Here is a 26604-nt window from a genome sequence, read left to right as displayed (position 1 = left end):
AAAATACAAACCAAAAATGAAGATACCAATCCAGCTCCCAATTCAATAATCCTTATTTTGAAATTTGGTGAATTCCTGAAACAATATATTATTAGTGGCATACCTATAAAAAGGAGAGATCCATTTGCTGATATTATTCTGGGTAACTAAGCTATCCTATTGGTTTGTATATAATCAATGTTCTATCAAATAGTCAAATTGCTATATACACTAGAAAAAAGATTGTAGTAATGGGCATCAACAACAGATTTTGTGAACCAAAGTCATTAGCAACCTCCTGCTACTGGTGCTTTTGTCTTTAATCACAATGAAGTTATGCAGAATCTAAGTTAGTTTTTCTTACAATATACATATCTGATATATATGTGACCTGTTGTTGTTCTAAATAAGGAATGGGAGTGATTATCTAATTTTTAGAGAACTCTAAGGTGGCAAAGCTTGTTTAATGATCTAAGTGCCTATTGGTTAAGCAACTTAAGACTTTGTACTTGTTGTTTGTAATTGATTACTTAGTGTGTGACTTGTTTGTTGTTTCGTTTAGTCTAGGCTTGTCTAGGGCAATGAAAAGGCTGATGGTTACTTCTTAAGGATATTGTATGTAGAGCATTCTTCGGTTGTTATTCATTGTAGCCCTTTTAGGCTTTATATGACTATCAGTTAAGTAACTTAGGTTATTGTGCCTGTTTTACCCCAAGTTGCATGTGATATGCTTGCTATTTTGTTTAATCTAGACGCAATGTGTTCACTGATTACAACTTTATGTGACGCCCGAAAGGAAAATAAACGAAAAATTTTGGTGGAAGGTGAGGATCAAATCCGGCCGCAAATTCGGCCAGTTATTGGCCGGATTGCCGGCCGGATTGTTGGTGCATTTTGAAAAAAAATGGATTTCGTTCTGCCTTGAATCCGGCCTGGAATCCGGCCGGATTGTGACGTGGCATGGTCGGCAGCCAGGTTTGACTGGCTGTTTTCTTCATTCTTATCTTGCTTTTGGCTGAAAATATCTTCATTTCTTTCCTTTGCCTGGCCGAGCTTCAAGAGGGAGAGAAGAGAGAAAGAAAACTCCAACTTCATTCTTCCATTTCTTGCTTACATTTTGAGATTTCACAGATGGTTTTGGAAACCACTCCATACAAATGTGTGTTTAGGAGGTTTAAAGCTTTTGGTGGAGTGATCTTTGAAAGGGAAGCTATAAGTTGCTAGCTTTCTTGAGTTATGATGTAAGTTGCTTGGAAAATTCCTAAGGCGGAATCAAATTCCGATTTTAGGGTTTACTTTGGGGCTTTCTTATTGTGGGTTCCTGAGCTCTTAATTGGTTAAGATTGAAGGGGGTATTATGACCCTTATTAAGAGTGTGTAATAGCCTATAATGTATATGTGCAATTGTGGTTGATGGTTATGGATTTGGTGAATGTTTGTAGGTTGGAAAAATAAAGAAAATAAGGGGAAATGCTGTCCGATTTTTGAGAGTGGTTGATTGCTTTGATTTTGTGATCTGGGGCTTGGACTTGCGTAAGGCAATGATATATGATGGATGGTTCCTGAGCCGTGGTTGGTGAGTGACCCCAAACTATTTCCAAAGCTACTTATGAACTGTATCTTGCATTATTTACTCAATTGCATATCATGTGTGGTTGCATGTGAGTTCATGACATGATTTGGCTTCAATGAGTTCTTGGGAAGTCTTGTGCTAAACACCAACGTCTCCATCACTGTTTACTTGGAGCAAATGGCTTCCTATCACTGTTTCACTGTTACTGGATCAATTTGAGCGTTGGATGTTTAAGTACAATGATTTCACTGACTCACAAGAGCAATAAACGTATATTTGATTACTGATTCATGACATCATTGAAATGAACTATTGTGAAACTTATTTGATTACTGATTTTACTGGTTACTCGCTGAGCTTCTAGCTCACCCCAAAAATATTTTATGTCCCCTCCACAGGGCTCGAGGCAAAGGAAGCGCTTGTATTACGTTATTTGTGGGACTGGGTGGCATATATCTTGTACAGTTTAGATTTGGATTCATTTTGTGTAATAGTTGGGCTAGTGTGACTGTTTGGAATTGAAACGAATGTATGTGAAAGTTCCACACTTGGGAACTAGTTTTCACTTCGCTTAATATGTAATTCATGGAGGATTTAATGTATTATTTGAGATGTATCTTGTAAGTTATTTGAACTCTGTAGTGAGTGAGTGAGTCCTGGCGAGAGTTGGGCAGGCGGTCCGCCGAACCCTTTGGTTCGCCTTAGGGGGAGGTGGGGCTGTCACACTTTATAGTGCAGCAGTTCATATAGCAAACTAATGCAAGAATTAACATTTACTGTTTTCCTTTGCCCCTTTTGTCTATGTTCTTTTCCTGATGTTTCTTTTTCCTTGTTTTTTGTTGCTTGGATAATCTACACTTCATCCTAGACGCAAAGCTTTGTACGTTTCCCTCTCTGATTTATTGTTACTGTTGCAAGGATGTCTAATACTTCAATCTGACTTTTACAAAAAAAAAAAAAAACTATGGTTAGCTATATTGACTCCTTAGTTCATGATTTTTTATGCTTTTGTTATTAGACTTTGGTGGCTCTATATGCTCATTTCCTTTAAACTCTACTTAGTCATATGTCCAGTTGGTTTTACCTTTATTCTGTAGTTTTTTTCTGTTCATTTGATTGTCTAATATTGTTTGAGTAAGAGTATATAAACAACCGTATAATATAGAGCAATTATATGGTTGGCTAAATAGTGATCGACATATCTGATGGTCAGCCATTACCTTAGAAAAGTTCTTTTAGCTATTTTATCATGTCTGCCTTGATAGACTAGCATCCTTATTTTCTTATATATTTTGTCATAAATGAGGATTCTGAGAATGCTACCGGTATTCCTCCATTTGAGGTGACTGAAAAATATGGATAAAGTTAGTTATAAAAAACAAGCTATTCAAAGAAGGAGGCAAAAACGGTTAGATAGGCTGTCGCGACTTCGTGGTCTGGGACCCTCAAATGTAATTAATGTGCCTCATTTGCTTTCTATAGGCCCAAATAACAGCCAACTATCTATGAGCAGATCACTTCCATTTCTAGAAAATCAATTTCTTACTATAAGAAATAATGGAAGCCAAAAAATTATGAGATGTAGAAGCAAAAAATCCCAAAGAGATGGCTTGCTTCACTCCATATCTCTGGAATCACATCAATCATTTCTTCTTAGACATCCGAATTTTCATTCTATCCTGCTAGCCAATTCAAATGACACAGAAGCATCCATGAATACGTCATTTGGATTTGCAGCACTTGAGTCTTCCAGCATAGACTATAACAAAGAGGATCCTCTTACATTAGAAGCTCAAATATCTCAGATGCATTGTATGCATGAAACAGAGCAAATAGAAGCTGAAAATGCTAGCTGCTCTAGGTTTGTGACTCACTCTATTGAGTCTGGCATGCCTCATCCTGTGAGCCCAGCTACTCTGCTGTTTGCAAGTTCAAATATGGTGCATTCATTGGTCAATGCACCATCTGAACTCTTGGCAACAAAAAATCCTGTTTCAGCAAATAATAGAAGGCAGAGATCTGTGATACTAAAATATAAAAGGTGCCAAAAAAAAAAGACATCTGAACGTGCGCCTGCCAAACCTCAACTTCATCTTTCTTCAATTGTTGACATCCCTGCAGTGGATATTGTGCAACCAGAATCAATTCAATATGAATCTACAGGTTCTTTACTTAATCACCCCCATTAATATGCTATTAAAGTCAAACCAACTTATACAGTTTCATACCAGCATTTTTCCCATATCATTATTTTCACTAATTTCTGCATATTTTCCAAGTTAACCATTTTAAATTTTTGTAAAAGTATATGACTTCTATTCAATGACAACCAAAACAGGTCCATAACATAAAAAATATTATGTGATTATACTTTAAACTCATTTTGACTTTTAAATCCATTTTCATAAACTTCAGTTTCCTATGAATTCAATCTTAAAATTAAATCAATTACTCTAACTTATCATTTTATAAACTATAAAATTAATTTTATAAATTTTTCATGCCTTTTCACATTTAGAATAGTTCCCTTGACTACTGCAATTATTATCCTTTTACAAACAGTTTTTTCCAGACCTTTAGTATGCCATGAAAAACTTTAACCTTAGATAAACCTTTCACATAAACATAAACCTTTAACCTCCTACACCTTAGCTTTTTTGTTTAACTTATACAATATTCTATCCAGTTTCGGTAGCAAATACTTAAGGAATAGATAGAGACATACCCCAATCAAGCCAAGTAAAGCCTAAGAGAAGGCGTACAGGTTTTGTAAACTATTTAATATCTTACTAGCTTCAGTTTTTTAATTTCTACTGCCCTGCACTACACAAAATGAATAACTAAATATCTTTTTCTTGTCGATTATAGCAAGGATGCCAAAAATAGGTCGGGAGGTCTTAAATCACATTCCTACTGCTGCCGATCTACTTCCTCGCCAACCAAACTGCCCCCATTGTGGTGCAAAAAAATTTGCTCATGAAACAGCAAATTTTTGTTGTTCTAATGGGGATGTTATTTTAGCCAGCAATTCAATCCCAACTGTTCTAAAAGAACTTCTTACCTCATCATCTGAGGAAGCTCAACTGTTTAGGACCTGTATTAGAACAATTAATAACACATTTGCTTTCACTTCCTTTGGAGTAAAATGTGATAAAAATTTGGCTAAGAGAAATAAAGGCATTCATACTTTTAGAGTGCAAGGTCAGGTTTATCATTTCATCAATGATTTAGAGACCTCAAAAAATTTGCAGTTCTATATTCATGATAGTGAAAATGAATTAGCAAATCGATTAGATGCCTACCCAAGTGTCGCGCCCCACTTTTTGAATGAATGATGATGTGTGTGTGTGAGATACATGTGATCGTGTGCGAAATGAAAGGTAAAAGGCCATGGGACTTAGGAATGCGACGATTTGGCCAAGTGAAGTTCAAAAGGGTTTTTTAATGAAAATGGAGTCGCCACTTGGTATCGAGTTAGGGTGTACCAAGTCACCCAAAAATGATTTTTTTGTTTTTGATTGAAAAAGTAAATGAACCCTTTTAAAGAACTTTTGGGTCTACGTAACCAAAAAGAGGGATCGGGGGTCACATTTGACGAAGGGGAAGGCAAGGATAAAAATCCAAGGCACCCCTTCGACCTAGCCAAAGCTAGTTGCGTGACTTAAACCAATTTTTCCTAATTTTTCTACCCAAGATATGTATCGCGTATTGGATATGTCTATATGAATGCAAAAACCTAGACCTAGGGGGACATGGGGGAAATTTCTCTTCAAAGGTTGAGTGGTGCCAATCACATTAATTGTGAAGCCCAACAATGATCCTTTTGGAGAGGTCACACCTAAACCTAAATGATGTGAAAAATGAATGAATGAATGCATGCCATGAAAAATGTGAGTTTGTGTGAAAAAGTAATAAAAACAATGGTGTGAGTGGAAGTGTGCAAAGCAAATGTCCTTGAATGTAAGAGTGTTGGGGTGCAAATGAAAAAGTGCTCGTGTGCAAGTGAATAAAAATATGGCATAGATGGTAGTGTGCAAATGGGTGTAATTTGTGAGGTAGAAAAATAAATGAGTGATAGGAGAAGTGCGTGAACATAGCATGTGAAGTGAGAAAATCATAAGTAGTGAAAAATGTAGATGAAAGAGTGAAATGATAAGATGAGATGCATGAACCTATAGGAGTGCATCAAGTCGGGTACGGGAGAGCTAAGTCGTGACTCAATTTTCCCTTTGATAGAGGGAATATAAGCGTGCTAAGGCTTTAGAAAAAGCCACACTCGTCTATATCCCATATTTAAGGGGACTCTCCAGGCAAATGAATCCTATAACTAGTATGAGATGCAAAAATCCTAAAATGAGGGGAAAAGGGGTTCGAGGAGCATGCCAAATGATAAAACTAAGAAAAATGCATGACATGTAGTGAACATGCAAATATGCACTATCGAAAGGGAAATCCTAAGGGTCTAGCGTTGGACTAGCCCATCTATGAATTCCGACTAGCGTTGGACTAGCGGAAACGTACATTCATCCATCACATTCATTCATGGTTATGGAAAGCGAGTAGACATGCCAAACACTCGTAAACACATAGCACGTAACACTTAGCATGCTCGACTAGATGCAAGGCCCTAACAAAGCAAATTAACATGTAACAACTAAGCAGGCAAGACACATAAGGCAACTAAAGCCCTAACTATTACATTTGCTAGCTAGGCACACGTCTTCGATAGGTCTTCATCGAATGCTCCTCCAAGCCCTATCTATTACAAGCCAAGAGGTGTACACATACCCCATAATGAATAACTTAAACAAAGGGGGAAAGGGAAAATGGACAAGAAGGCTCGCCAAGCCCTATCTATTACAAGCCAAGAGGTGTACACATACCCCATAATGAATAACTTAAATAAAAGTAAAAGTAAGTAAATGCATGCAAGGAGGTAGGGAAAGCGAAGTAGACAGGCATGCTCACATAACACATAAGGTCACATAGGAGAGACAAAAAGGGATAAAAGAAGTTGTACCTCCCTCGCATTGGTAATCAAATGAAGTAAAAATGGCTTCAAAACAATAAAAAGGTCAAGGTACCACTTTATTTAAGAAAAATTAAAAGAAATGTGCCAAAACAAAGCTCACTTGATCATAAAGTCCCTAAGGTCATGTCTTAAGCGCAATTGAAGAAAAGCATGGTAGTTAATTGAAGCAAACAAGCCATGAAGTTGCACAAATAAAAATTATCAAGGACCAATTTGATGAAATTCTTTAATTGATTGGGTCCTAGTGGAACAAGAAGAGACTTGGGGGGTTGGGATGCAATTTTCTGGAAGTTATTCATGCAGAATGCATGCAAATGCTACGAAGACAACGTTTCTGCAACATTTCTTATGCTCTCAAAACTTCAGCAATTTTGCCGGCAAATTCACACAACCATTTCAATCCCAAAACCAACCTCAAACTTCTACCAAACTTATCATGTATACCATAACCAGAATGAAAAAGGTTTGCACGCAAATTATATGTGACAACTGAGAAAACATTCCAGCAGCAAAAGAAACTTTCGGCAAAATGGTTTTTAAACTTCAGCTAGCAAATATCTTTGCTTCAGCCCCTTACATGGCAAATGCATTCAATCATCTCAAACCACCCCAATCCCAAGTTCTTATTAGACTTAGCATGCATACAAAAACAGAATGGGAAAGGTTTCTAGGCCAACCCCATGTAAGCTATGGAAAAGAGTAAACTTTCTGCAAAAAATCTGGGTTAATGCAACTTTCCTAATGGTTGGGACTTCAGCAAAGCAACTCTGATTACTCGCCTAAATGTTTTTGCACCACAACAAAATACCACAGCAACGAAAGAAAGGAATCTGATGACAACATGCATACCAGCTACACAAAAAAACTGTTCTGCAAGGAAAGAGAAGAAATGCCGCAAGTTTCTGCAATTTTTCCCAGCCGAGGCTCTTTTTACTTCATCATGCAAGTGAGTTCAACTTCCAAAACTTCAACTACTGACTAAATGAAACGCAGACCCTTGTTGCAGAATTGAAACCAAACATTTAAGTGGCCCAACAGCAAAGGAAAAGGGAATTTTTCATGCAAGTTTCATGCAAAGAATGAGCTTCTTGCAACCGAGAGAGATGCTACAATTTTTATTCTGTTAAACCACTATCCCATCAGCAAACTACACTCAATCCAAAACTCCACCTTGACCTTAACAACAAAATTACCAAACTCAAAATCCAAATAAACTAAAAGACTTAGCAAGAGGATAGGCAATTCCAGAAATTTCTGCTATCGCTGTCATGAACAACAAAGCATCATTTTTGATCAAAAACACAAAACACAATCCATTTAAACATGATAAAATGTGCACTAGACACTCAATGAAAGAACATCAGCCACAAATGGCCAACTACATCATCTGAATATGCGCTTGTTTCTACCTCACTCTATTAGATTTACAAGTGCAAACATAAAAGACAGCAAAAGCAACGTGAGGATTTGCAGCAATGTACTTCGCTCGCTTCACTCTAGTTTCATGAACGGAAGTGAGCTGATGATTTTTGTTCATTCATAGAGCAAACTATTTCAAAGGACATTCGGTATGGATTAGCATTATCTTGTCATAAAACACAGAGGAGCTAAGTGCACAGAAACAATCAAAGCTGCAAACTTTCTGCAATTCTTCCTTTCGGCTAAGACACAATCACGCAAGACACCGATTCCTCAACCAAACTTCAGATTTTTCATTACCCAAATAAGAACCATCAATCATATTGAATCCAAAGCAGAACCAGTAAACAGCAAAGGAATGCAAACAACCGACTAAAGCAAGCAGCTTTCAACTATAAAAAAAAAGGTGAATACAATACCTTGACCAAGGAATGGAACGTGTGATGACCAAGAAAAGGCTCAAATGATTCTTTTGGATGCTCGAAGGAAATGTCAGGCGATGACGAATGGAAGCCCAGCCGATCCCCTCCTGCAACTTCCAGCCGAGGATTCTTCTTGCTCCTTCCCAGTTTTCTCCTTTTTCGTAAGATTTTTCTATCCCAGCCGAAGATCCTTCTTGCTTTCTCTATCGCTTTCCTTTTTGTCCTCACAAACTCTCTTTTGCTCTCTTGGTAGCAGCCCTCACTTTCCAGATGTTCTCTCTCAGAATTTTCAGTTCAGCCCTCACTCTCATCTGGTTTCTCTCTATCCGTTCACTCCTAAAGAACTCCTTTCCTTTTTTTTTGCTGTGTTTCTATCCCTTCTCCCAAAACCGAGCTCCCTCTGTTTCGTTTTTGCCTTTGCTGTTTTTTCCTTCAGCCGCCCATTCTCTCCCTCCTTGCTCTCTACGCTCTTTCTCTCTCAGACCTCAGCCCAGATTTTTCTCCTTTTCTCTCGGTTTTGTTTAGCCCAGAAAAGCTTCCTCTCCTTTGTTTTCTTTTCAGCCGCTTAACTCTCTCTCCTTTCCCCCCTTGCGGCTGTAGCTTTTCATTCTACTTATACGGGGTACCCAACCCTAAAACCTTCAGTCCTTCTTCTGCAATTTGCAGCCAGGGGCTGCCCCAAAGTTCTCTTGCAAGCTGCGACCAAAACGCAGCTTGCGTGCCGCGATTCTCATCATCATTTTTCTTTTTCTTTTTTTCCTTTTTTCATCAAGCAAAATTGATAAAAATAAAGATAAATAAATAATAATAACAAATTAACAAAATTGTCAACAAAACTAAGTAACAATAATAATAATAATCTAAAAAAATCTAAACCACTAAAACAACAAAAATGGACATTTTTCAATCTTTTTCTACATTTTTCATTGTTTTCTTTTTTCTTTTGAGAAATTCCATGCTAAAAGCTTAAAAATAAAATAACAACATGAAAACTAAAAAAAACTAAAAACTAAAAATGAATAAAACAAACATGACAAAAACAAAAACTAAGAAATAAAGAGTAAATGAACTTGAGCTAAAATTTGGTGTCTACACCAAGATTAACTGAGAGTATTCTCCAAAAAACCATGAATGTCATGCAGTAAAATCCCTATGCTAGATTCTTTCGCGCCTTAAGAGAGGTTCATAACCTTGATACTTATCGCATTGTTTTACGAACACACCCTGGTTTAGACCAAAGAGTATTCAACAAGCCTACAGTGTCTCAAGTTGCTACTTTATGGGTAGAAAGAGAACAAAATGGAGAAACAAGCCGTCGAGATATTCGAGTGTACACCCATGGTGGTCATTCACACAATATCCAATATTACTATGGCTGTTATGACCCTCTCCAGTACCTTCTTTTGCTTCCTTTTGGTGAATCTGATTGGCATCAAGGGATTAAAAAACAAGGAAAAAAGGTGCACAAAAAAATACTAGGAAAAGAGATGCTCAAATTTCTATTTCTCCAATGAATGCTTCTACTGCTGAAGAGTTAATACAAATGGAACAAGACTGTAAGTAGAATAAATCTTTTCCACCTGCGTTCTGTTAATTTTAGCATGCCAGCCTCATTAACCTTTTTTCTAAATTCCTTCAACCAGTAATGGCAGGAATAGACGGCGATCCTGATTTCGTTTCCATCCATGAATACTATGCCTATAAATTGCAAATGAGAAATGATGATGAATCTTTCTTATTGCACTTTGGTAGGCTATTTCAGCAATATGTTGTTGATATGTATGTTAAACTTGAATCACAAAGATTAGATTATTTGAGAACCCAGCAAGAAGAATTTAGAAAAGAGTTCTTACAAGGTATAGTAAACTCAATAGGTACTGGTGAAGTCCGGGCAGCAAATGTCGGTCAAAGAGTATTTTTACCAGCTAGCTTTATTGGAGGACCAAGAAATATGAGAAGAAGATACATAGATGCAATGACTTTGGTCCAAAAATTTGGCAAGCCGGATATATTCTTGACCATGACTTGCAATCCTAATTGGCTAGAAATAAAAGAACATTTGTTGCCAACAGAGGAAGCCCAAAATCGACCAGATTTGGTTGTAAGGGTCTTTTGTGCTAAACTAGAAGAATTAAAGAATGAGCTTTTGAAGAAAAATATTTTTGGAGAAGTGGTAGCATATACATATGTGATAGAATTTCAAAAAAGAGGCCTGCCACATGTTCATTTTCTTTTAATGTTAAAGCCTCAGCACAAAATGTTCATCCCTGATGAATATGATAAAATTGTCAGTGTAGAAATTCCAGATAAAATAAAATATCCACACCTGTACAGAATGGTTAAAAAACACATGATGCACAACCCTTGTGGTGTGTTGAACCCATCAAATGTTTGCATGACTAAGCATGGTTGCTGCAAAAATTCTTATCCAAAAGAGTTTTCTGAGCAAACAATTCAGACACTAGATTCCTATCCAAAATATCGAAGAAGAAACAATGGTGTTAAAATTAAAGTCAGAAAACAAAAGTTTGATAATAGATGGGTCGTTCCTCATAATGCATATTTACTTGCTAAGTTCAATTGCCACATTAATGTTGAGATCTGCTCAACAATTCAGGCTGTCAAATATATTTACAAGTATATATGCAAAGGGCATGATCGAATCAGTTTCCTTATCAATTCTGATAATCCAAACAATCAGATTGATGAAATTCAGCAATATCAGGCAGCTCAGTGGGTTTCGCAGCCTGAGGCTGTTTGGAGACTATTTCGATTTTCCATGGGAGAAATTAAACCGGCTATCATTCACCTACAATCGCATCTTCCAAATTTTCAGCCAATTCACTTCAAGAAACATGAAACTTTAAATAACATAGTCAAAAACCCAAGAAATAAGAAGACAATGTTGACTGAATTTTTCTATATGAATAGAACAGATTCAGTTGCACAAGAACTAAATTGCACATATGCTCAATTTCTAGACCATTTTGTCTGGTTAGCTGATGAAAAACGTTGGGAAATTAGAGATAAGGGAGATTCTATAGGTCGAATAAATACAGCTCATCCATCTGAGGGAGAAAGATATTACCTTAGACTTCTTTTGTCTAAAGTCCGTGCTCCAAAGTCTTTTGAAGACTTAATAACTCATAATGGAGTGCAAGTTACCACCTTTCGTGAGGCGGTGCTTTTGCGTGGCCTACTTGAGGATGATAACAGCCAGGAAATTTGTCTCCAAGAAGCGTCTCTTTTTCATATGCCTTATGAAATGAGACGACTTTTTGCTACGCTATTAGTTTATTCCTGTCCTAATGACCCCAAACAGCCATGGACAAAATTTGAGGCTGTCATGTCCGAAGATTTCATGAGAAATACTGAATTGTCTGCTAGAGAAATCAAACGAAAAGTTTTAGAGTAAATAAATGGTTTTCTACAGTCAATGGGAAAAAATATAGCTTCATTTGGCTTACTTCCTAATAATTACTCATTCTCAGATGTAGAGAACCAAACAAGAGATGTATTGGCTGAAAAAAGCATAAAAGTCCTTGAAGAGGACTTAAATGCAATTTCTTTGCTTAATCAAAACCAAAGGCATGCATTTGAAGTTATATCTAAAAGAGTTTATGAAAATAAGAATGGTGAATGTTTTGTTGATGGCCCTGGTGGGACTAGAAAATCTTTTCTTTATAGAGCGTTGTTAGCTGATATTAGGTCAAAGGGCTATATAGCATTAGCGACAGCCACATCAGGTATTGCTGCATCAATACTACCTAGAGGTAGAACCGCTCACTCTCGGTTTAAAATACCAACTGATACCTCAGAGGGTAGAGCATGCAAAATTAGCAAACAAAGCAGTTTGGCAAATATGATTAAGGAATGCAAATTAATTATTTGGGATGAGGCTCCAATGTGCATGAGATCTGCGATTGAAACTTTAAATGATTTTCTAAGAGATCTTATGTATTCAGATAAGATCTTTGGTGGGAAAGTAATTGTTCTTGGGGGTGATTTCAGGCAAACCTTACAAGTGGTTCGTAAGGGAAGCCAATCTGAAACCATTGCTACTTCTTTGATTAATTCCCCTATTTGGCTAGCTCTTGAAAAATTAGAGCTCACACAAAACATGAGGGCTCGATTTGATCCCTCATTCACTAATTTCTTATTAAGGGTTGGTGATGGCACTGACCAAGCTGAAGATGACAGTCTCATACAACTGCCTTCTTCTATTTTGGTTAGCAACGGTTCACAGAATGCATCGCTTCATGATCAAATAGATATGGTTTATCCCCACATTCAACATAGATCAGAAAATCCTGCCTTGCCATTAAATCGAGCAATCCTCACCACAAAGAATCATTTTGTGGATGAAGTGAATGATATCTTAATTGAAAAATTTCCAGGTATAGCAGTAGAATATCTGAGTTTTGATCGAGCTTTGAATCCAAACAATCAAGTTCAATATGAAGATTTTTTAAACTCCTTATCTCCCAGTGGCCTTCCACCCTATAGACTAATCTTGAAACCTAGTGTTCCTGTGATATTGTTTAGAAACCTCGACCTTACTGAGGGTCTATGCAATGGAACAAGATTAATCTGTAAAAGTTTGAGCAAACATGTCATTCATGCTCAAATAGCTGTGGGAGATTTTGCTAGAAAAGATGTCTTCATCCATAGAATTCCCTTACAACCTCCAACTGATGAACAGTATCCTATTCCATATACAAGGACTCAGTTTCCAATTCGTTTGTGCTTTGCCATGACAATAAACAAAGCTCAAGGACAAACACTTAATTATGTTGGTATCTATTTGAAGGAACCAGTGTTTTCCCATGGGCAGCTCTATGTTGCATTATCGCGAGCAAGAACTGCTTCTCAAGTCAAAGTGCTCATTAAACCTCCATTTTTTGACAAGCCTAGAACAGATCAGACAAAAAATATTGTATTTAAAGCTGCCAAGTAAATATGTTGTTTTATGATTTAGTTTCAGATTTCATGAATGTTCCAGAATTTCTTCTCTTTTAACTTACAAACTGGTTATGTGTCTTTCTTATTAGTATAGATAACAATGGCAAGGAGATGTCTTTCAGTGCATGAAGTCCATGACAAGATGAGAAGGTGGACAGTGCTTGTGCAAGTTGTGAAGAAATCACACGTGTTAACCAGTAACGGATCCCCGCCTATCAGATTTCAGCGTCTCGTCTTAACAGATTTTGAGGTGATATAAGCTGAAACTAATCTTAGCAATTTAACATTTCCTAAATCATCAACATGTCCAGATTATTAATTATTCTTTGTACAATTTAATTTCAGGCCAATTACTTTTTAATAGTGGTTTCTTTTTATGTTTCTTGGGTAATATTGTTTCGTTGGAACTTAAAATAGCAACGCTTGTAAATTGGCTATAGTGAAGTTTTGATTTAACTTACATGATTCTACCCTATAATATTCCAAGGTTTATTATTAACCAATGATATATGCTTAATCAGTATAATTTTCTGCATGGGAGATCATATATAGTGATTTGAAAATGTTACAACTTGGATGCATTTGAGTGTCTCCTCAATGTGCATTCAATGACTAAAACGAAGTACTGAGGACTTACGGAAATGATTTATAGTAAAAGAGGAAAACATAGCAACTGTAAGCAAGAGTAGTCCACCTGTTTCCAATTTTTCTCTTCTAGACTTACGAATTACAAAGAACTTCTTGAAATTTTCAAGAAGGAATAGAATCTGAAAAAAAAATCCTCCTACTAACGTGACCAATAGCTGCTAAAGTATCTATACAGAAAGCATTTTAGATTTTTGCTACTTCAATTCTTTCGAAGAGTCCCACGTTTTCTACTGTTACATATCCCATGTATCTGAATGTTTTTTTTGCCTTTAAGGAAAATTGAGGCAAAGGATAGCGGTCTTTTGATAACATTAATTGATAGCAGTCTCTTGTCTAATTCTTTTCTGGTTTTTCTACCATTTTTCTACATAAATGTCTCCAATTATTCTTAGTGATTTGCTTCTTGCAACTCAAATATTGCTGTTATATGTTTTCTTCCCCCTCTCCCTCCTAAAAGAAAAAAACTCTGCATACTTGTTGTTGTATGTATCTTACCTTGAGTGTTCTACTTCAGCTTTTTAGTTAATATTGCTCATCTTGGTTCTTTCTGTGAACAGGGGACTATGGTTTCAGCTGTCATTTATGGAAATGACATTCGTTATTTTGCTAATCTGCTGCAACCATTCAAGCGATACTATATCACTAGTGAGACTGTCAAAAAACAGGATGCAAAGTATAAAGTTAGTGACTATCACTTCTCATGGGTGATTCATAACAAGACATTAGTTGAAGAGTATGTCGAGCCAAATCCACCAATGCTACCATGAACTTTTGAATTTTCCAAATTTGAAGACCTTTTTAGGTTCGCAGACACGGAGAATGTTCAAAGTAAGTTATATCTATGCTTTACTAATTGAAATATAAATTCATTTTCATATTTCCTTTAATTATTGAAACACAGCTAACCTCTTCTCTTTTGGTTTGTACAAAGGTTTACAAGCTGCTGTCATCACTGCATTTGCGACAAAGGAACAGAATAACGGCTCTACAACAAGAGACTTCATTGTTGTGAATGAAGAGTTAGTTATATGAACCTTACTTTTAATATTTCTATTCAATGCATAAAATTATTGCATTCGCATTTTTCCCCATTTTTCCTCTTTTTTGTAAAGGAAAAAGCCAATGCTTCTTACTCTTTGGAATGAGTTCGAACAAAATCAGGGAACACAGTTTGCAAATAGCATTGGGAATGCCAACGTTATCATTGGCATGAAACTGAAAATCACAACTTTTAATTGTAAGTGAAACTAATATACTTTTAACAGCTCATACTTCTATTCATCCAGTTAGAATAACTTAGCCAATCACTGGCTTTTAAATTGCTCTATTACTTAATGAAAACTATTACTTTTATTATTAGACTTATCCCTGACAACCAAGCCTGGGAGTGGCCTTCTGATTAATCCTCCCACATCTGAAGCAAATGCACTCAAAGAATGGTACGTATGTTCTTTGATCATTTAAGTTAAACTTTTCTAGATCCTTTTGATAAATTATAGTCTGTTGCATTGATTTTTTGGATAGGTATAATGCAAATAAAGAAGAAATTGCAGAGTTGATAAACCAAATGGCATACAAAGATTCATCTAAGCTGCTGCCACCTCCAAGTGCTAATGACATGATCGGTGTAGCCAATGCACTTAACGCAATCAAAGATGTAATTTCCTTTTTCATTTATTACCTGATTTATATCTTTTAGCCATCCAAAATAATGCAAGACTTAGGTGTTTTTCTTTCTGTTCACAAAAATATCTATTAGGTGAAAACAGCTTGGATAATAGGAAAAACCAGTTTGACCCCTGGGCAACAAAAATTTTGGTTTGAAGCATGTGAGAACCGCCAAAAGGCAATCAATGTTGACGTAGGATGGGTTATGAGATGCTCATCGTGCAAAGAAGAGAGCAAAGTTGTAGCAAGGTAATTACCAAATTAAGTTTCCTTCTCTTGTAATGAAAAATTAGAATATAATATTTTATTTCCAATGTGTAATAGGACCCGAATTGGGATTACCGTGGATGATGGTACGGGCTCCATAAAGACTGTTATCTTTGGCCTTGATACTGAAAAGCTTATCCCATTTACAGCTCTTCAATTCTGGGAAGCTCATAATGAGGTAAGCTAACAATCTTGGCAACAAAAATTTCTGCTACAAGTTTAACTCTTGCATGATAATATAACTACCAGCTTAATACATCTTGCTTAATGTTGTCGATTCTTTTTCCCTTCATAGATTTCTTCATTTTCCCCTTCAACTACCATGAACTTCATGTGCCTATATTTCTGCTGCCCATTATAGTTTTCTATATTTCTGCTGACTTGAAAGTTTCCTATATCATGTGGCCTATATTTCTGGTGGAATTGCCAGTTTCATTTTTGTTTTCCATTTTTTTGTTGTTTTTGTGTGTGATACTCAGCCAATTGTTTTTCCTGCTAATTTGAACTTTCATGCTTGTAGCCTTTTCTATTAGTTACTGAGGCCACAAACTGTCAAATTCTTACTGTTGTATAAGGACAATTTATTAGAAATTTAGTTGTAAGAAACCCATAAAGCAAAAGGAGGGGTGGTGGTATTCAGGAAAAAATAATGATAGCTGTCAATGGGTACATTTTTCTGGATAAGGTTCTGAGATTTGAGTCCAATTGAGCTATCCTGTAAATGGGATATCGAGTTACCTCTTCCAACCCCTTCTTTGCCAAATTTGATTGGTTTTAGGTAAATAAGTAAATAGAAATTTTATGCACAATTGGAACTGTATATTTGATACTAATAAAGTTTGTGCACGATTGGACAATTAGAGCATTGGACATTCTTCGAATGACAGATCCAATCTCAATCGAATTGGAACTGCATGTCCAGAATGAGTCAAATAATTTAAACAGACTCAGAATAGTCCGATGAGTAGGCACAAGTAATAACTACCGAATAATCTGATTTTTATGCTTCTTTTATTGGATATGAATACTGCTCTCACCATGTAAAAGTGTAATGATTGTAGGAAACAAAAGATTATTTGGCTTTGCCATCATTCACAGTAATTCCATAATGTCTTGGGTATAATATGTTTTGTTTCCTTCCATAACTTATGATTGGGATCCAATTCTTTTTACACAACATGAAGGTACTCAGAATTTGAATATCATTGCCCAAGTCAAAATCTACAATAAGAGCTTCTACTTCCAAACAAATAGCTAATATTTCAGGATACACTTGCTAATTATTTATACTTTAAAACAAAAAATTGCAGGAGCTTAACTTTTCTGCAGAACTAGCATCTGCAATCGGAAAGCATTCGATTGTGTGTTTCATTCGCTACTATGAGGCAGATTATCAAGGCCAGAAGGAAGGCAAGTATAATATTGTCAAAGCATACACTACTGAGGAATCAGTTCACATTCCAATGGCAATCACGACTGCAGAAACAAATGAAAAAATTCCAGACCTTCATGCTACTGTCCTGCAGTCTACTAAGAAAAATGAATTTTTCAGTCCATCAACCAAAAAATTGCTTGATACCATCGCTGAATCTTCTGCTACTGCAAACAAAGTGCCGCCTCCAGTGACTACAGCAAAAAGGACCTCGGTTTTTGGAACTGTGCCTTCTGAAATTGGTTTGAATTTTGCTGAAGCTAATACATCTACCTTGCTGCCCACCAATGCACCTGGAAGTCCCTTGAAGAAGCAGCGTGATAATGAACTCTGAACTACCTTGAAGCCTTTTGAATTGCTAATTTTGCTAATGTTAAAGCACTTTACAGCTGAATTACTAATCTTGCATCTTTTGACATAATATTGACATCTATTAAGTGTCAGAACCCAAATTTTTCTCATTTTATTTTATTTTACTGGCTTAATTAATCATTTACTCACCTATTTTCTCTGAATAATTTATTTCAATTATTTTAAACTTATTTACATGGAATAATGTCTTAATTATATTTTAACATGTCTCATTAGTAAAATTAATTCTAGGACTCGTTTAGTGAAAAATAAGGTATACACATTTTTTGAGACTATGTTCGATCCGAGAGTACATTAGTTCTAGAGAATTAAGAATGATCAATAGTAGATTAAGAAAAGTTAATTGAGAGATTAGATGTGAGTAAGTTAAAATTAATCTTATACCGTGCGCGCGTCGAAAGTTTTTTGAAAGACGCGCTGGTACAAATTAATTGGAGATTTGAGGAATTAATACTAGACTCATGTGAGGACTCATGTTTTATTTCTAAAATAGTTATTTTCATGATTATGTACCCTAGTATTAGTTAATTACATCATCGTTACAAGAATTTCTTTGAAATTACGCTTTATCGCGCACGAGTCGGAAGTTCGCGTTTTCACGCGCGCGACTAATTAATGGATTTTAGAAACTTAATCTAGACTACTAAGAGTGAATAATAATAGTGTTTAAGAAAGTACATTAGAGGGTTAGTGCACAAGTGAAACAAACCCGAGAGGAATCGGACACGAAACGCGCGCGTAGAGTTGACTTTTGTGCACCTTAAAGCTACCCACCAAGCTTCCTCAAGAAGCTTCATTATCAGATTTCACTCTCTCTTTTCTCTCTCATTGTGGCTGAAACTTGGAACCAAAGAAGGAGCAAAAAGCTTCATCCCATTTCACTCCAAAATCTTGCACCTTTTCACCTCAAATTCATACCACAACCTCAAAACAACTTGGAGATCATCTTGGACTACAAGAGGAGCACCATTTCCACGGTTTTCTTGGAGCTTCTAGTGGCCGAAAATTCTGAGTTCATCAACCAAGGAGGTAGTGAATCATCCAACCGTTGAATCTTAGTTATAGTGAGTTTAATTTTACTTAGAAGCGTGTAGCTTCATGTGGGTACATTTATTTTGTTGAAAATCACTTGAGTGGGCTCTATGAAATCCCACAATGGACATGTTGGACTGATTCGATGATTTTGGATGTTATTTATGTTGATTAAGTGTTAAATGAGTGGTTATAAGTTGAAAAATGGAAAGAAAATCAAAGGAGGTTGAAACCTAAGAAGGGTCAAATCTGCCCTGTTCTTGCTGCAGCCTTAGTGTGATTTTTTGGTTGTCAAATTGTCTTAATTTTGATGTAGATATGCTGTATAGCTTGTGTGGAAAGTTTCCACCAAAAATTACTTGATTTGGTTGGGTAAATGTTTGGATTTTGAAATTTCTTCATAGCTGGAAAACGTGTTCAGAGTCACTCTGGCAGTGAATTTTAAATGACCATAACTCTTTACTCCGATGTCAAAATCGAGTGTCGTTTGTGGCATTTGAAACTAGACACGTTTAGTTTTCTAACGGTATAAAATTTATCCCCTAATTCGACTCGAGTGAACTGTACCACCTCTTCAAAGTTACCTGTCCTGTTTCACAACTGTGCTAGAGAGACAGTGAGGTGCTGGAACTTGTTGCTTGAATTTGAGCTAGCTATGGATAGAATTTCAGAATGATTTTTTCTGAGAAATTGTAACCTTATGAATTTAGTTTCCAACGCCACCAACTATTCCCAATTCCAAGTTGAAATGAGTGAGTTGTGGCCGAATTACGAAACTATCTCAGTGATGGAAAACCCTCATTTTGGCTAGCCGAATGGCTTAGCTCAAATTGGGACTTGATATTTTGAATCTTTTGATGTCCATCACCTATCAAATGTATGTTGGATATTTCTTAGACCTTTCCTTTATAAATGGACCAGATTTGAAATGATTTCATTGGCCAAAAGTTAGAAAACGGAAAACGGAAGTACAAGGCAGATTTGCCTTGGAAATTCTTGAAACATTAGTGGCTTTATTAACTGATCTTTCATACTAATTTTTTTGCATGAAATTTGACAGAGAAATAGCCCTTATATGGTAGTGTAATACTACCAAATTTGGTGTCATTCCAAGTCCATTTCGATGCCCAACCAAAGTCTTAAAGTTCATGTTTCAAATCTGGAAAACCCTTGTTCAGTGAGAAATTTTTAGCAACTTTGAGCTGCAATATCTTGGTGCTCAAAACTCCGATTCTTGTTCTGTTTGTTTTGTTTCAAACTTTGATTGTAATTCTAATTGAGTTTCAAAATTCAGAGGCTAGTTCGCATTCTGTGAATTTTACCGAATTTCCAAAGTTTGCCAAAAACCAACCCCGAATCTGTCTTGAGAGTCCAAATCAGCAACTTGAAACCAAAATTTGAGTAACTTCCATTTTGAATCATGAAAAAATACCTTCTAGGAACTTTTAGTACTTTGGAACTAGTTTCCAACGGTACTAAGTTTTCCAATTTTGGACCTACGGAGTGTGAGATGTGATTTTTCAAAGATTTCACCTCAAATCTGGAATTTTTGAACTTGAAGGGAATTAAGTTTTTAGAAACTCTCCATTTCCCTTCGATATTGCTTGACCGTTTTACACTTGATTTCAAAGATGAAAATCAGTTTTTCCTTGTATTATTAAACCCCACTTTTGAGACTCGATTTAGGAATAATTAAGGCTCATTTTCATGATATTTTCTTAGGATGTACAATCTACCTTGATAACTAGGGGTTTTTAAGGGATTGTGCATGATAGTTAATTATTATTTACTCAGGCACTCAAGGAGACCTTCAAGAGAACCTTACAACGGACGCTTAAACACTTGAATTGTGCACCACACTCTCTTATTTTGCCTAGGTGAGTGTCAAGTGCATGAATATTTGGAAATTATGTGAATTGCTCAATATGAAATGGATGGTTTATAACTGCTGAGTCGAGTGTGTACTTTATTGAACGCGTTCTCATTTAAATGAATTGTAATTGAATTGCCTGAAATAAATTGAATTATATGCTAGGGATGCATATGTTGTTGGAGTGAATCTCCTCGACTCATAATTGAACTGTATGACTGCCGATTAGAGTGCGCTCCTCGGCCTATAACGGTATTTGTTGGTTGGACTGAATGTCATCAATCCTTATAATTATAATCGTATAATCGGGTCTTCGAGCGATAGCATGTACCACACCAATTCGGGTGGGAGGTACCTCTCATGTCGGCTTAAAACCCTAAATAAATGATCAATTCTCTGAGCGATAGCATGTACCACACTGATTCGGGTGGGAGGTACCTCTCATGTCGTCTCAGAACCATAAACCTTTCTAAGTTGATTGGAGCGATGTCTCATCGACTACTGGGCGATAGTATGTACCACACCGATTCGGGTGGGAGGTACCTCTCATGTCCACTCAAAATCATAAATAAAGTGCAAGTCGATTAGAGCGATGTCTCATCGACCACTGAGCGATAGTATGTACCACACCGATCCGGGTGGGAGGTACCTCTCATGTCGCCTCAAAACTGTAAACACCTAATCGATTCCCTGAGCAATAGCATGTACCACACTAATTCGGGTGGAAGGTACCTCTCATGTCGACTCAAAACCATAAATGGAGGTATTGAATTGAACTTGGGCAAAGCAATTGGAAATTAGCTCCTGAGAGCTCCTGCATCCTACTCAAGTGTATTTTATTATAAATTGTGAATTACTTGAATGTTATAACTTTCACTATTGTGTAAGTGTTATTGTTATTTGAACTATGTATTTTGCATGTTTTCTTGGCCTCACGAGCATTCGCTCACTCCATTAGATTTGTTTTCCTTAACAAGAGCTGAAATGGAAGGAATTATGGAGAGGTCGACTTGATGGCCCTTTTGATTAGAATTTTGAATGTATTCGTTTAGACAACTTTTGGATGCTGGATATTTTGGGAATGTAAGATATTTTTGGTAGCTTATGATGTAAGACTTGAACGATTATTAAGGAATTGACCTTCCTTTGTATCTTTGACTTTTAGTATTAAGTTTGAATTGAATTTGTATCGAGTCCTGGCGAGAGTTGGGCAAGCGTTCCGCGGATACCCTTGGGTTCGCCCTTGGGAGAAGTGAGGGGTCACATTAAGAAATTGTTCCTTTGTGCACCTTAATGGATCTCAATATGTGATCTTTTCTTATTGCCGCCTATCATTGCATTTTACATTAAGCATTCAGCAAGTCATCTCCCATCTCTGTAAGACTAACTTGCACTTGAAAATATCAAGCTGTTTGTAACACTACTTGCCAATCTTTTGTCATCTTCTCTTATCTTTTGCAATGCTAATGGTTTTTTGGTTTTGTTTAGTCTTATATTGTTAGCTGCATGGTTGATTGGTAATTTATAATTTTAAGAATGCTATTTCACAAACATTACTGTTAATCTTACCTTATACGAAAATATATGACAATAGATTATAGGGGGCCTAGGCTATGCTTAGCACAGTCGATAACCTCCTAGTCTAAACAGATATTTCTCATCATAATCATACGGCTGCTGAAAATTGAATAGAAAGCATGATTTGAGCGAAAAATTGAATAGCAAAGCTGATGAGAATAGAATGTCATACCTAATCTAACAAAAAATCCCCAATTTCACTCCTTTAAAGTACAATTATCACGTGAGTGTCCAACAATTGGGCAACATGAAATTGATACAGAAATGGGTTAAGTAGTTCACCTGCTCCCAATTTTCCTCCTCTGAAGTACAAACAAGTGATCAGCAAATCAAGCGTCTGCAGAAGTAGCAGTTGACCCACTGGCTTGAAGAAGGAACTCACAAAGCCCATCTCCCAAATCATGAAAAAATCCAAACTTTTTACATGCTTCAAGAGGGTTGCTGACCTACTGGGTTTGGTAGTATAGGCGTTTGGAATTGGATTTGCTCAGAATAGGTGCGCCGCGTGTGGTAAAGAGAAAGGACGAAAAGGTTTCAACGGCAATCTGACTGAGAAAGAAACAGTGGAATGCCAAAAGAAGGAAAAGGCTTCAGTCAAGTTGCAAGGAAAAAGCTTCGGTCAAGCTTCGGTCAACTTGTCAGAGAATTAAGAAGCCTGGGGCAAAAGATAAGGGAAGCACTAATGAGAATTGAGAAAGGAACGGTTGCATGCCAAAAGAAAGAAATACAAGGCTTCGGACAAGAGAAAACTTTAGACAATTTGCAAGAAACATTTTACTTTGCCACTTGTCAGATAATTAAGAAGCCACATGGCATAAGGAAAGGAAAACACTAAACCTTGCTCCTTTCTTATATACAAGGTAGAAATCCCAATAAACAAGGGCCACTGCCACAGGACCATGGCCCACACAGGGGTTGGAGAGGCAGTTAGTGAAAGAGAAGTAAAAAGTAAGATTTACTCTTTAAAATAATATAATATAAGTATACGGCAAATTATGTAAAAATAGAACACCACCAGAATGATTATAATTGTGACTTCATTGGTATGGGGTCATCACGACAACTGATCCTAGTAAGTTATAATTCCACTATAGATTTTCTTGATATAATTTTTTAAATTTATTTATCCTATTCAGGGAAATTTTTCAATAATAAATATTTTAATTGCAATTGCATAGTTATTCTAGTATCATCGGAGAATTAAAGTGGACGTTGTTGCAGGTTATCAAGAATGCACCTATGTGGCTAAGGGGGAAGGAAGAGTCAATGGCACAAATGCACAATGCCTCGGTCTTCTCTACTGATGTTCCCATGCTGGGCAGTTGTTATATATAGCCAATTCTTTAGGTATTTTATAATTAGAGAGAAGGCTATTAGTTATAATATTTTGAGTAGGGATTTGAACTTTTGACGCTATTCAAAATGTCATGTAATTCATCTTTGCGACAAAGGAAAATGGTAAAAGCCTTATCCTTAAGAGCTAGTACGTCTAATTCTTACCAATTTGAAAAATTGCATGAGTGTTTTTTTTTTATAGGAGGAAATTTTATGATGTATAAGATAATAGGACATTTTTCAAGCATTGAATTTTTTTATAACATTTTAGAAGATGAGTAATCGTGGAGGACAATTATAATATGCATGCAACGTTATACCTTTTACTCATATAATTATATATCATTAAATTTCAAATTTGACCCCATTTATTGTTGGGTCTTGTCTCTGCAATGCATCCATAGTAGTGGTAATTGGGGATTAATGATAAGGCCCATAATAAAAATTGTTGTACTCGTTTCATTCAATTGAAAGTGTCATACTTTCTATTTTTTGATATTTCAAAACTTTTGTCATGTCACAAAGTCAAAACCATCTTTGATCTCTATCCCCAATATTAAACATTCCTTTAATGTTACTCTCAAATTTAAAATTTGAATTTTCAAGGGGCAAGAATGAAAAAAGAAATACAGACATTACAATCAAAATATTATTGCTAAAAAGTTGAATTCTTGAAAAGTGACAATAAAAAAATGGTTTAATTACATTTACCTCCGTCGAGGTTAGGCCAAATGTGATGACCCCACTCCTCCTAGGGCGTACCCAAGCCAACTCTCGCCAGGACTCACTCCTTCACTCAATTAACTCTCGAGATTAATTAATCAAGCCTTCAAAATAACATTTAAGTTCTACAATTCAACCAAAATGCAAACTTATTTACAACCCAAAAGTCAAATGTATGATACAACGTCAAATGTCAAAATACATCCTATCAACCAAGAGTATAAGTACAAGAGGGTTATACACTCTAGGTCACACTTAATTGCTCCAGACCTCCATTCCTGTAAGGAAAACAAAAATTAAAGGAATGAGCTAAAAATCCAGTGAGGTTCTGAAACAAGCAATCAGGTAGAGAAACCATGAAAGTATGGTATTTAACAGTTGGAACAATTTACACAATAATAAACAGTCATTCAAGAAATAAACATTCATTCATTGCAAGGATACGTGCTCATTTGTAGCCATTTATTCAGTCATTCAGTTGCCAACGATTTCTCTTATTCCTCCGCCATTTGAAAATATTTAACAGTGAAAACTCCTTCAGTATTTATTGTCACTTATTCATTGATTTCATTGTATAGAATTCACTGGTTAATTTTCCACCAGACTTTGTGGTAATACTCGAGTATACCAAAACACTGTTCCAGGGTCACCAGCCGCCCGACCGAGTTCACTTCTGGCTCGAGTCGACTAGCAACGAAGGGTAAGGGCCCAGTTCAGCCAAAAGGCTTATATTCATGCACAAGTAGCATTCAATCATTAAAAATTCACTTTTGCTTGGGTCGAGTGCGACAAAGTACATACTCCCCCATCGAAAATCCATTTAGCAATCATTGGAAAGCATTTAACATTCCGACAACATTCATAACATTTCACATAGTCATTTAAAGTATACATATGCAAGGAACACTCACCAGTTTAAGCAAAATAATGTCAAAAGTTTCCTTCCGGATTATGCTCTTGATCACCGACAAACCCTAAGAATAACCAAGAGTAAATATTATAGTTCAACCATCCAAAGTTTAGGTGAACCAAAGAAAATCCAACTAACTACTAGTACAAATGTGCAAATATGGTTTTGGATTGAAAAGAGAACATTTAGACCCAAGGGACATGAGTAACCAAGAATTTCCTCATTTCAATCATAAACCAAGCTCAAAATGGTTTAACAACTCCAACTTAAAGTTGGAAATGAAAGTAAGGACAGTTTTAGGAAAACATAATTATTCCAGTTTTGAGCGATACTATTTGAAAAATCATATTTCAAGCTTCTTAAGTCCAAAATTTATAAACTTTATACCGTTGAAAAATAGATTCAAAGTGTTACAATTTCTCAGAAGACACCTTTGCAAGGTTCTGTCCACAAGTCAATCAAAATCCAATCTCAAGTGGCTGCTTTATCTAGTAGAAAGACAGAACAGGAATGGAAATTCAGTCAACTTTGGAAAATCACAGATATTCATAGTAATTGAGGAAAATTCTGAAATTTTCACGATAGAAAGTACTCTGAATCTAGTTTCAAACACAATAAGTAGAACTCAATTTGGAATTTTCTACACCGAGATACAACATATTTCCCAAAAATACTCAGAGTCTCCTGCGGAAAAAATTTCAGCAGCACTTCCTTTGTATTGACCAATTCTTTTCCAGCCATGAAAGGCTTCAAGTTTTTCCTCAATCAACCCAATTCAACCACCACAAGTTAGCATAACAATATAGCTCTTCAGCTAGGCTAAAAACCATCCAAATATAACTCATATTTATCAAATATTCCACACTATCAAATCTGGAATTTTCTCATCAAAGCTGAAAATTCATCTTTTAATGCTAAAAAGTCACAATCATGCCATTAATTACCTCACAAATTTCACATCCAAGCTCAATACCAACATTTGCTAGTTAAACAACACAATCAAAGCTGAAAAATATAAAACCCTAACTGAAATTTTCACTAAACAACCCAAAACTAGAAAATCATCCATAATATTCCAAGATTCAAAGCCTCTATAGCATATTTAGCAATATTAAGGTAAAGACAAGAAGTGGACAAACTTATACCTTCCAAAACCTTCTTGAAAGTGAAGAACCAAGCTATTTTTTCCAAAACTTTCACCACACCAAGCTTTCTAAGCACAAAGGCGAAGGTTTAATCGATTTAGTTTTTGTGGTTCAACTCAAACAAGGCTAAATCAAGATGTAGTTGGAGGTTTCTTCCCTCTTGTTTTTTTCTCCCAAAATTTCAGCTACCATGAAGGAACATGAAGAAAAATGAGCCAAGAAAAAAGAAAACTCATT

General features: G+C 36.1%; 2 protein-coding genes and 1 long non-coding RNA gene across 3 annotated transcripts; all 3 read left to right on the top strand.

Moving 5' to 3' along the window:
- The first annotated feature begins 10070 nt into the window (after positions 1-10070).
- Positions 10071-11840, top strand: LOC113751983. The gene has a single exon (XM_027296128.1). It carries the CDS (start codon positions 10071-10073, stop codon positions 11838-11840), a length of 1770 nt encoding a protein of 589 aa, XP_027151929.1.
- A 21-nt stretch (positions 11841-11861) lies between these two features.
- Positions 11862-13382, top strand: LOC113751982 (ATP-dependent DNA helicase RRM3-like). The gene has a single exon (XM_027296127.1). It carries the CDS (start codon positions 11862-11864, stop codon positions 13380-13382), a length of 1521 nt encoding a protein of 506 aa, XP_027151928.1.
- A 1641-nt stretch (positions 13383-15023) lies between these two features.
- On the top strand, positions 15024-15470 carry LOC113751549. Its single transcript, XR_003464839.1, has 3 exons — positions 15024-15054; positions 15148-15272; positions 15396-15470. It is a non-coding gene; the product is annotated as an uncharacterized LOC113751549 (long non-coding RNA).
- The last annotated feature ends 11134 nt before the right edge of the window (positions 15471-26604 follow it).

This window comes from Coffea eugenioides, chromosome 11 (genome assembly GCF_003713205.1).
Source record: "Coffea eugenioides isolate CCC68of chromosome 11, Ceug_1.0, whole genome shotgun sequence".
Lineage (NCBI taxonomy): Eukaryota > Viridiplantae > Streptophyta > Magnoliopsida > Gentianales > Rubiaceae > Coffea > Coffea eugenioides.
Note: the sequence above shows the minus strand (reverse complement) of the source record. Positions and strands in the feature narration are given on the sequence as shown.

Bases quoted from the DNA above. Each gene is read 5' to 3' on its own strand.
- LOC113751982 (XM_027296127.1), top strand. From the start codon at position 11,862: ATGGGAAAAAATATAGCTTCATTTGGCTTACTTCCTAATAATTACTCA.
- LOC113751983 (XM_027296128.1), top strand. From the start codon at position 10,071: ATGGCAGGAATAGACGGCGATCCTGATTTCGTTTCCATCCATGAATAC.